Here is an 11524-nt window from a genome sequence, read left to right on the forward strand (position 1 = left end):
GGCCCACAGAGAGGGAGGGTTGTGAAGAAAGCGAAACAGTTAGCTGCCTCCGTCCCTCTGTGTGAGAATGCTGTTATCAGCCCAGGACCGGAGGATACAGGCTGCCCTTCCTTGTCCCCACGACTACGGCTTCATTTAGGAATCTGGGGCCACCGCTCACCATTGTGCTGTCATACAGGAAGTGCAGTTCACCGCTCACTCCCAGCATTCACAGGGTTTCCTGTGTCAGGTTATCACATCCTGTGTTTATTTTCTTCGCTTTTTTTGTCTCTATCCAACCCAATGGTTTTTTCTAACATCTGCCAAACCATACAATGAGGAGGATGGCACTATCTCAAGGATTGGGAGGTGCAGTCCTCGAGAGCAAAGAATGTGTTTTTAATATCTGCYTCAAGACTTGTCTTACCCTGTCCGGTCAAGTTTTTATCCAAGTTTAAGTCCCTAGTCTCAAATACAGTTTTTCCCAATTGTTACACACTGATGTTGGAAGTTGAAACACAATTACTTGTCACGACTTCCACCGAAGGTGGTTCTTCTCCTTGTTCGGGCGGTGCTCGGCGGTCGGCGTRGCCGGCCTACTAGCCATCACCGATCCATTTTTCTTTTTCCGTTTGTTTTGTCTTTGGTTCATTCACACCTGGTTTTCATTTGCTTTAATTCCTGTGTGTATATTTACCCTTGTTTCCCCGCTTAGGTTTGTGCAACAACGGTGGAGAGTCCAGACCAAGTCTCCACCGTGCGCATTCCCTCAGAATATGCCGATTTTGGCTATCGCCATTTGTAAAAAGAAGACTCAATTACCACCTCATCGACGAGGGGATTGTGCGATAAATCTCCTGGTAGACGCCGCACTTCCCAGGAGTCACATGTATCCCCTGTCACAGGAGGAGACGGTGGCTATGGAGACATATGTCTCTGAATCTCTGGGGCAGGGGTACATTCGGCCCTCCACGTCACCCGCCTCCTCGAGTTTCTTTTTTTGTGAAGAAGAAGGAGGGAGGTCTGCGTCCGTGCATTGACTATAGAGGTCTAAATTCCATTACAGTGGGGTATATCGCCACGGCGATTGAGTCATTTCACGGGGCACGCATCTTCACAAAACTGGATCTCAGTAGCGCGTATAACTTGGTGCGTATCCGGGAGAGAGATGAGTGGAAGACAGCGTTTAGTACCACATCCGGCCATTATGAGTACCTCGTCATGCCGTACAGGTTGAAGAATGCTCGAGCCGTCTTCCAATCCTTTGTGTGGTGGTTGATATCGATGACATTCTGATATATTCCTCTACACGCGCCGCGCATGTGTCTCTGGTGCGCAGAGTACTTGGGCGACTGTTGGAGCATGACCTGTACGTCAAGGCTGAGAAATGCTTGTTCTTCAAACTTACCGTCTCCTTCCTAGGATATCGCATTTCCACATCAGGGTTGGGGATGGAGTGTGGTAAAGGAAGTGCAGCATTTTTTAGGGTTTGCCAACTACTACCGGAGGTTTATCCGGGGTTTTGGGCAGGTGGCTGCTACCATTACCTCACTGCTGAAGGGGGGACCGGTGCGTCTGTGGTGGTCGGCTGGGGCGGACAGAGCTTTTGGTCGCCTGAAGGCTCTGTTTACCTCGGCTCCCGTGCTAGATCATCCGGATCCCTCTTTGGCGTTCATAGTGGAGGTGGACGCGTCCTAGGCTGGGATTGGAGCCGTGCTCTCACAGCGCTCGGGTACGCCACCGAAGCTCCGCCCCTGTGCTTTCTTTTCGAGGAAGCTCAGCCAGGCGGAGCGAAACTGTGACGTGGGGGACCGGGAGTTGTTGGCTGTCGTCAAGGCTCTGAAGGTGTGGAGACATTGGCTTGAGGGMGCTAAACACCCATTTCTCATCTGGACTGACCACCGTAATCTGGAGTACATCCGGGCGGCGAGGAGACTGAACCCTCGCCAGGCAAGGTGGGCTATGTTTTTCACCTGGTTTAGGTTTACGATGTCATATAGACCGACGCACTGTCACGGCTGTATGATACAGAGGAGCGGTCCATTGATCCCACTCCCATACTTCCGGCCTCTTGTCTGGTGGCACCGGTGGTATGGGAGGTGGACACGGACATCGAGCGGGCGTTCAGAGCCTACTCCACCTCAGTGTCCGGCTGGACGGGTGTACGTTCCGTTCGATGTTCGTGACAGATTGATCTGGTGGGCTCACACGTCACCCTCCTCTGGTCATCCGGGCATTGGGCAATAGTGCGAAGTGCGAAGTCTTAGTGGCAAGTACTGGTGGACCACTTTGGCCAAAACCTGAAACCTGAAACTCATGTATCAAAATCCCTAAACCAATTCCTGCTTTACACTCAGTTTTCAATTCTATATCAWTTTTTTTTGCAAAACACTACACACAGTTCTCTACATTAGGCACAACATTCAAAATTAAAATCTCTTAAGTCCCTTTGGAAAGCAACGCCAATCACAATGCCAAGCACTATACACCAATTGGCAACACCCACTCCTCACAGGTGTAAACACTAGTTGCTGAATTGTTCACTTAGAAATCAGAGCTTTAGCTCTATAAAAGGCCACAGATGAGCTCTCCTGTTTCGGAGGAAAATGGAAGTCAATGGTGAAGCAAGAGCTAGAGGTGAAGGAGCGAGAGTAAGAGGAGGAAGAGGAAGAAGAGGACGAGGACGAGGAAGGACAGTTGTCTCAGATGAGATCAGGGTCACATTGGTTGACCATGTGCTCAACCATGGATTGAGTATGAGGGAGGCTGGGCAGAGAGTTCAGCCCAACCTGAGCTGCTACACGGTTGCATCTATCATCCGTACATTCAGAAATGAGAACCGGTAAAGGGGGGGAGGGATAAGGGGGGGGTGACACCCACCCTCTTTCTTTCTACCTGTCCTTGTTTTGTATGTCTTGTTTTGTAATAATTGTTTTGTACCCAGAACTCTGGATCTTTTTATTTCTGTCTGCTCTTTTATGTTTAGTTAAAAATGGTATACCTGCCTTTCATACCTATACACCATTCCTGTGTGTGTTCAATAAAAAATATTTGAACAAGAAATGAGAACCGGTAAATTACCTACCATCTACACTAAGCTATTTATGTATGTATACTGTAGTATACTGCAGTCCGACATGTCATTAGGCCTATGTTACTCAGTGATTGTTGGCCAATGTTACAGTAATGTAATTTCATATTGAAAGAAAATAGATTATTTTAGCTTACTGTAACCAATCATATTTGTGGACCTTCTGCAGAACTGAGAGARGGCCAGGCCATGGTGGAAAGACACCGGCTGTTCACACCAGAACAGGAAACCGCTATTGTGAATATGGTGMTGGCAAACAATACAAGACTACGAGGAATCCAGAACCACATAATTGCAGACAACACAATATTCAATAACATTCACCAGGTGGGCTTGTCTACATTGGACCGTGTATTACAGCGCAACCGAAACCCGGATGAAACAGGTCTACATGGTGCTATTTGAGTGAAACTCAGAGGGTTAAAGAACAGCGCTATGAATATGTGCAAATAAGTACTATACTGTGAATTTACTATCATATCAGCACTGTATAGACACATTGCAGTACTGTAATCCAGTGTATTGTGCCTCACCATATTGACTGCTCTCTATGTCTATGTCACATATTGTCTTGTTGTCTGTTTCAGAGAGTCTTGGAGCTGTATGCCGCTGCAATTCAGCACATTTATATTTATATTGATGAGGCTGGCTTCAACCTAGCCAAAAGAAGGGGACGGGGACGGAACATTATTGGCCATTGTGAATGTCCCTGGACACCGTTGAGGGAATATCACCATGTGCGCAGCCGTTAGCCAGCGAGGCGTCCTCCATCACCATGCCAACCTTGGTCCCTACAACACCGCCCTTCTCATCACATTCCTGGACACACTATATGGCATCCTCATTCCAGCCGAGCAGAGGGGTGGACCAGAGCAGCCCAGGTATGTTGTCATCTGGGACAACGTTAGTTTCCACCGGGCTGCTCTGGTCCGTAACTGGTTCATCGACCACCCACAATTTATTGTTCTATACCTCCCACCATATTCCCCATTCCTAAACCCAATTGAAGGTTTCTTTCGGCATGGCGATGGAAGGTGTATGACCGCCATCCCCTCGCACACATGCCTCTTCTCCAGGCAATGGAGGATGCATGTGGTGAAGTTGATGTGAGAGCTTTCGGCGGCTGGATCCGTCACTCCAGAAGATTATTTCCCCGCTGTTTAGTCAGTGAGAACATTGCTTGTGATGTAGATGAGTTGCTGTGGCCAGACCAAAATAGGAGGCAGGATGCAGCCCAATGTATTTTCTCTTACATTTTGCATGTGTTTTAGTTTTTTTGTGTTTAGAGTTTTGAAAGAATGAGCCACTTTCATTTTTTATTTTTGTACAGAAAACCCTTTATCTTACTGAACGTTTTTCCTGGTTTTCTCTTGTTGGGTATGGAAAGTGTTACATACAAAACACAAGTGTTCAAAAATACTGCATTTTGGAAATAAATGACAATGTTTTTGTTACTGTATTGCATTTGTGAGTTTATTTATGTATATTTGAGTAGCTATACAATTCTGTAACAATCTTCTACAACCGGCTACATTGTAACAATGAAAATGCAAAAGGCATAAACCTACTGATGGGATATTCATAGTAGTGTTTTGTGTTGAGCACATCACTGTGTTGTTAGTTGTTAAACAGATCTATTAATCTATTCAACACTTTTGAATGCAGTGTTTGCTTTTGCTAGAGATTTGTAGAGTTTAGCATTCTGTGTTTGTGTTTGTGGTTTTGTGTTTTGTGTTTAGAGTTTTTGGAAAATGGGCCWAAGATTCAGCAAATGTGTGTGAACAATTGTGGAAACTAACTCTAAGGAAAATAATTTCCCCCAGTCCAAAACCAAAATGAATCTCAATCAAATTTGAATTAAGCAGTTCATTCAATGGACATTGTCTTTGACAGATAAGCTTGTTACAGCTTGAAAATGGAGTAAAGGAAAGACTTAAAAAACGATCTCCTCACGTAATTACTGCTCTGCTTGGAGTTTTCTTTCTTTTTTCTTTTTCTCTCTCGTCCAAAACAAACAGCTTTGGAAAACTAAGCTGGGTGTGATTGATAGAGAACACGAATGATGTATAAAGTCTATTTTGTTCTGATCAATACTGAATTTCATTACCACTTTTACCACACACACACACACACACACACACACACAGGCAACAAACCAACACACACACACACACACAACACACACACACACACACACACACACACACACACACACACAGAACACCCATGTCGCACAAATAGTATAAACCATGCACAGACACCAAATTTCTACTCTCCTCATTGACCAACAATATCACACAACCAAGGACGAGCACCTCTTATATTGTATCACATCATCATCACAACTAAACAAGGTGCGCTGTCTTACGTGACTCCCGTCCCTTTATAAGCAGTGGGGATGATTGGGCTGTCCTCGTGTTCCAGGACGGTTCTGCTGCACATAAGTTAGTGACCTCTCAAACCAAGGCCAGGTGCATTTACCCGGCTGTGAGATTACCCCCTGAGGATAGCGCCACCTCCATCGTCCTTCCTCCTCCTCTTCCCTCTTCTCCCCTATGCCTTGATGCGGGACCATGCTGCTCTGGCATTCACCTCAACCGGTTTACCCTGTGAACGATCACACTACCATGGCCATGAGAGGGGACAGAGGGAGAGTACTGGGGAGAGAAGTGTCATGGATCAGTGCATCTTTGCTTCTACTACTCGGTCATCTGATTTACAAAAAAAACAGAAGTGTTCAAACCACTAAGAGACAAAACACCAAATACAGGGAGAAGAAGGGGGGGGGGGGGGATTGAAAATATTTTCCGATGCAGTGTTTACATCCAGAGCTAGAGCTGCTTTTTAGACAGTGCTCTGACGTAGTCTGGTTTACTGGGCCTCCAGAGAATTGGTGACAGATGAATATGCAAAGAGTTTCTTTATGACACACTCAGACATTCCTCTCCAGGACTATGTCTCCCTACCTGCTTAGTTCTCCATATGTGGACATATACTGTAGTATGCAGTATTTGAATGGATGGATAAATGGATGTTCAGTAGATGTTCAGTGAGCTCAGCAGGCGCTGAGACATAAACATTCAATCACACAACAGGGGAGGATTGTGTGCTGAGACAAGGCTACGCCCAAGACAAAGACAGCCACACATACAGTACAATACCTATTCTAAATACCACAATTATACCACAATTATCCAGCTTTTATCAAAGCAATTACAGATACAGTATTTTAAAACACAGAGTTCTAAATATAGCTGGAATGCTGCCAGTACATACACACATTAAACACACCAACACATGAGCACATAAACATGACCCCTAGTGCAGTGCAAGCACTAGATAATGAATCACAAAAATAATCTGCACGTGTATATTATCAGATARAGGGATAGCTGTGGATGGTGTGGGTTGGCACAGTCTGAGAATGCATTACACTAGGGTTTTTGTGACTGGGGTCAATCCCTGTGACCTCTCTGGGGTTGTATTTCATGGCAGGACCTGGACCTGGGCAGTGGACCATGAGGTGATGAGGGTTTGGGATGTTACCGCTCAGGATCTCATCTCCAGTGCTCTCAGGGAGAGCTAGGCTGGGCTTGTATGGAGAAGGTTTCACTTATTTCACTTATTTCACAGGGTGGAGAGGTGTGTGTGTGGGGGGGGGGGGTTGAGGCGTCCAGGGAGGGGGGGTCCACACTGTTGATGAGTAACGACCCCTATGTGTCTCTTGTCATAATGCCTCTTGAAATAAAATGATGTTCCCGCTGCCCCATAAATCTCACATTTTTTTCTGTGATGTGTGACAATTTTATCATGGCCAACTTCTAGGAACATTAAGGTTGTGGATCAGACCCAGATGGAAGAGGAAACAGTCTCTATGTTGGCGATGAAGGATGAGTCACGCTCCCTCATTTAACTTCCTCAAAACTTCTCTATCTGCTCTGCTCATCCTCTCTCTGCCTACACATTTACACTGCATCAAAGTACAGTAACAACAGCCAGAATAAAAATGTAAGTGTGTGTGTTTATGTGTGTGTCTGTGTCTGTGGGTGTGTACTCATTGATCCACCTCTAAGGCATTATTAATATTTCTGTGGCTTTTTATTTGAAACCATTAACCCTGAAATTGATTTTGACAATGCAAAACAAACCTTCTCATGAAGTCCCTAAATGCACTTTAATGGTTTGTGTTTACAATAACTGCAGCAGGCAATAGCTTTCATATAGACATTTTCTTATGAAATGACTCATTAGCAATTCAGAAACTATTACTGATCCCATTTGAAGACAAATCATTTCAGATTTATACAGAAATTCACAGCCAATGACTTGTGATATTTTTACCGGACCAGTCTGCAATTAAATAAAAGTAACAGCTTTATAAGTTATTTGACACATGTACAGTATTTGGACTATGCTATACTCGGGCATTGAAGCTCCAGTTATGAGTGGCAGGCAGGCCATGGCAAACCACTCTCAGTGCTCCAGGAGTCAGCAGAGAGCAGCCACTGGACTGGCCTGTCTGTAAAMGTGCACATGACCTTCATGGAAAAGCAGTAGACACTTTCAACRTCCGGCCCACTCTCCACACTGGTTCCAGATTCCCCTCACTGTAACTTACTCCCCTCTGATCAAGGCTCAGCAGCATCATCTGAGACTGCCAAGAAACAGTCACTAACGTTTTGTCCCAAACGCCACACATGATGTGAGGTCTGTCAAGTGGATCCTTTTTTCATTATTTGTGTGGACAACAGCAAAGAAACAACAAAGACAGGCAGCGAAGACAAAAGAGAGGCTTAGTCTCACACAGWGTCTACACTGGGATCTACACATGGATCAGCTGCTCCAGGTGCTATTTTTTACCCCCTTTCTCCCTTTTCTGTGAGTTACATTCCACGCCTAAAATATGCGACCCAGSAGCCATGGGCCCCCTAAGAAAGAAAGAGGACGGTTGCTGTGGCAACTTTAAAAAACAGCAGCACACAACATCCCGCTGACGGACAGCACAATCCCAGAGGCYCTAGCACAGGTGCTATTTTCTTTCAAAACATCCAAAAGGAGAAATCTAAACGCATTAATGTTCCCAAATGGTCATTATCTTGTGCAAGCCCCTTTGGAATTCTAAATGCTCTAGTTCGCTTGTGTCCAATCAACATTATTGCTCGGTCAAAGTTGAAGAACACAATTCACCTTATCACAACAATTAGGCTAACGTAAGACTTGTTATGGCATTTTAAAGTATTGTTCAATATATATTAATACATGTTGACATTAAATACAGAGCAATAGGAGGGTTCATCTTAGATCAATAATGGAAAAATCCCTCCCATGCCTCAGGATCAGAGGGGCAGGGGAAATAGCACCGGTACATAATATGGGAGCAATGAATAACATGGTAATGCCCTATGCTCACAACAGGGTTTTGCATTAAGTGGAAGCGAAACAATGTTTTGACCATTAACCTTTTCCCTGCATGTGGAGGGATATACAAGAGGTAGATAAAGAAAAAAAGAGAGAAGGGAGAAAAAGAAAAATCAAATGAGAGAAAAGAGGGGATAATGAGAAAACAAGGTAGATAAAGAGGACAATCTAGACAGAAGAGCGATTGAGAGAAGAGGAGTGGGAGTAGTGCTTGAGGATGTGTTAATGGAATGGAGCGTGGGTCCAAATCCCATAAAACACTTGATCAGCCTAATTAAAAGAGCCTTGGCGTGATACATTCCAAACAGTGGGGCATCCGGCCACGTTCCAAACGTATCCTTGCATCCTCCCTCTCTCCCACACACAGAGGCACAGCCCAGCACAGCCCAGCACAGCCCAGCACAGCCCAACACAGCCCAGCACAGCCCAGCACAGCCCAACACAGCCAGCAACAGCCCCAGCACAGCCCAGCACAGCCCACAATCAGCCCAGCACAGCCCAGCACAGCCCAGCACAGCCCACAGCCCCAGCCCAACACAGCCCAAACAGCAAGCCCAGCACAGCCCACACAGCCAATCCCAGCACAGCCCAGCACAGCCAACACAGCCCAGCACAGCCCAGCCACAGCCCAACACAGCCCAGCACAGCCCAGCACAGCCACACACACCAGCAGCCAGCCAACACAGCCCAGCACAGCCCAGCACAGCCCAGCACAGCCCCAACATAGCCCATGCACAGCCCAACACAGCCCAGCACAGCAGCCACAGCCCAACACAGCCAAACACAGCCCACAAACAGCCCAACCACAGCCCAGCACAGCCCAGCACACAGCCCAACACAGCCCAGCACAGCCCGCACAGCCCACACCAGCCCAAGCACAGCCCAGCACAGCCCAGCACAGCCCAGCAAGCCCAACATAGCCAGCCACAGCCCAACACAGCCCAGCACAGCCCAGCAACAGCCCAACACAGCCCAACACAGCCCAGCACAGCCCAACACAGCCCAGCACAGCCCCAGCACAGCCCAACACAGCCCAGCACAGCACAGCCAGCAAGCCCAACATAGCCCAGCACAGCCCAACCACCAGCCCAGCACAGCCCAACACAGCCACACAGCCCAAGCACAGCCCAAACACAGCCCAGCACAGCCCCAGCCAACAGACCCAGCCACAGCCCAGACACAGCCACAGCCCACAGCCCAGACAACAGCCCAACACAGCCCAGCACACAGCCAGCACACCAGCAAGCCAGCACAGCCCAACTTCCTCCACAACAGCCAAGAGAGAGCGCAAAGTACCCTGCTGTTTTCTGGAGTTAGCGCCACTTTGTGATTCACAGAAACAAAACAAAGCAAGTCAAAGAAGTATACTTGAAGCCCCTGCAGAAACCCCCACAGGAAAGTTTGTCACTGTCACTGACCACTAGCAGTACTGTCTATCCTCATGTATCTGACTGGTGCGTCAGAGTCTTCCTCACTGACGGACCGAGTTCTAAAGTGAGTCATCCTTGGCGGTGCCTGGAGAGAAGCCAGCCTCTTGGAGCACCTCTGTACATATAATCAAACAGTGCATGTAGAGAGGCTGCAGCACTTAATTGTTGCACATTTCTCCGACATACAAACACACACTTAGGGCACGCTCACACACACACACACACACACCCACACACGCAGGCGCACATGTTTATTTAACTATATTTCTCTCTTCTGGAAGGAAAATACACCCAGGGTGCTACACCATCATACACCAGGGTTCCTACAACAGTCATACACCAGGGTTGCTACAACAGTCATACACCAGGGTTCCTGACAACAGTCATACACCAGGGTTGCTACAACAATCATACACCAGGGTTGCTACAACAGTCATACACCAGGTTGCTACACAATCATACACCAGGGTTGCTACAACAATCATACACCAGGGTTGCTTACAACAGTCATACACCAGGGTTCTACAACAATCATACACCAGGGTTCTACAACAATCATCACCAGGGTTGCTACAACAATCATACACCAGGGTTGCTACAACAATCATTACACCAGGGTTTGCACAAAACATACACAGTTGTCCAACAATCAACACCAGGGTTGCTTACCAACAGTCATACACCAGGGTTGCTACAACAATCATACCACAGGGTTGCTACAACAATCAACCACCAGGGTAGCTACACAATCAGACACCAGGTGCTTACAACAATCATACACCAGGGTTGCTACAACAATCATACACCAGGGTTGCTACAACAATCATACACCAGGGTTGCTACAACAATCATACACCAGGGTTGCTATAACAGTCATACACCAGGGTTGCTACAACAATCATACCATCTACTACACAACCTAAGAAGATCATATTTTTTAAAGGGGAAGAAAGTGGAAAATATTAGAAAATYGTCTGGACATCAACCTATTCTAATATCAAGTGGAAATCACAACTGCTGTGCTTAGTTGTTGAAAGCCTACGTGCCTCTCGTTCTCTTCTAGGAGCTTTTATACACACGGAGGCAAACTCTCTCTAGCCACTGCATGCCATCTACAGTACATCTACCTACTGTATATCACCACAGAGAGCTCTTACAGCCATGGAAAGGTTCTGCCTATTCTATTGTTTCTGGGTGTTACCTTGTCTACAACACCATCTGTCCACTTACACTGTGGATCTTCCAGACCTATCGGATGAGGAGACAGGGGAGGACAGGCAGGTAATGGMCTTGCCGTGTCCTGTTTGGGTGCTCAGTAGGCAGGATTCACCTCTGGTTAAGGCTAGGTGAAGTATGGGGTCTAGGGAGCATCTCCTACATGTAGATCCTCTCATCCTTCCCAGTTCATTCAGTGCTGCATTCCTCAGCCAACCTGGACTGAGGCACAGAGGGATGGACATTGAGATAAAAGASGCACTTTGTGAGAGGCAGCAAATCGTTTTTTCAGTCTTTACAGTATAATTATTCACATTAACCCTCACTCCCCACTTTCCATTGTATCCCTCTCTCGATAGCACACCTGTTGCCACAACAAAACATTTAGCTA

The 11524-nt window shown here is 46.6% G+C and overlaps 1 protein-coding gene across 1 annotated transcript; it reads left to right on the forward strand.

Moving 5' to 3' along the window:
- The first annotated feature begins 3902 nt into the window (after window positions 1-3902).
- LOC139028859 (DNA-directed RNA polymerase II subunit RPB1-like) lies at window positions 3903-9553 on the forward strand. The gene is made up of 2 exons (XM_070447346.1): window positions 3903-3951; window positions 8856-9553. The coding sequence occupies exons 1-2, from the start codon at window positions 3903-3905 to the stop codon at window positions 9551-9553; spliced, it is 747 nt and encodes a 248-aa protein (XP_070303447.1).
- Window positions 9554-11524: the final 1971 nt, after the last annotated feature.

This window comes from Salvelinus sp. IW2-2015, linkage group LG15 (genome assembly GCF_002910315.2).
Source record: "Salvelinus sp. IW2-2015 linkage group LG15, ASM291031v2, whole genome shotgun sequence".
Taxonomy (NCBI): domain Eukaryota; kingdom Metazoa; phylum Chordata; class Actinopteri; order Salmoniformes; family Salmonidae; genus Salvelinus; species Salvelinus sp. IW2-2015.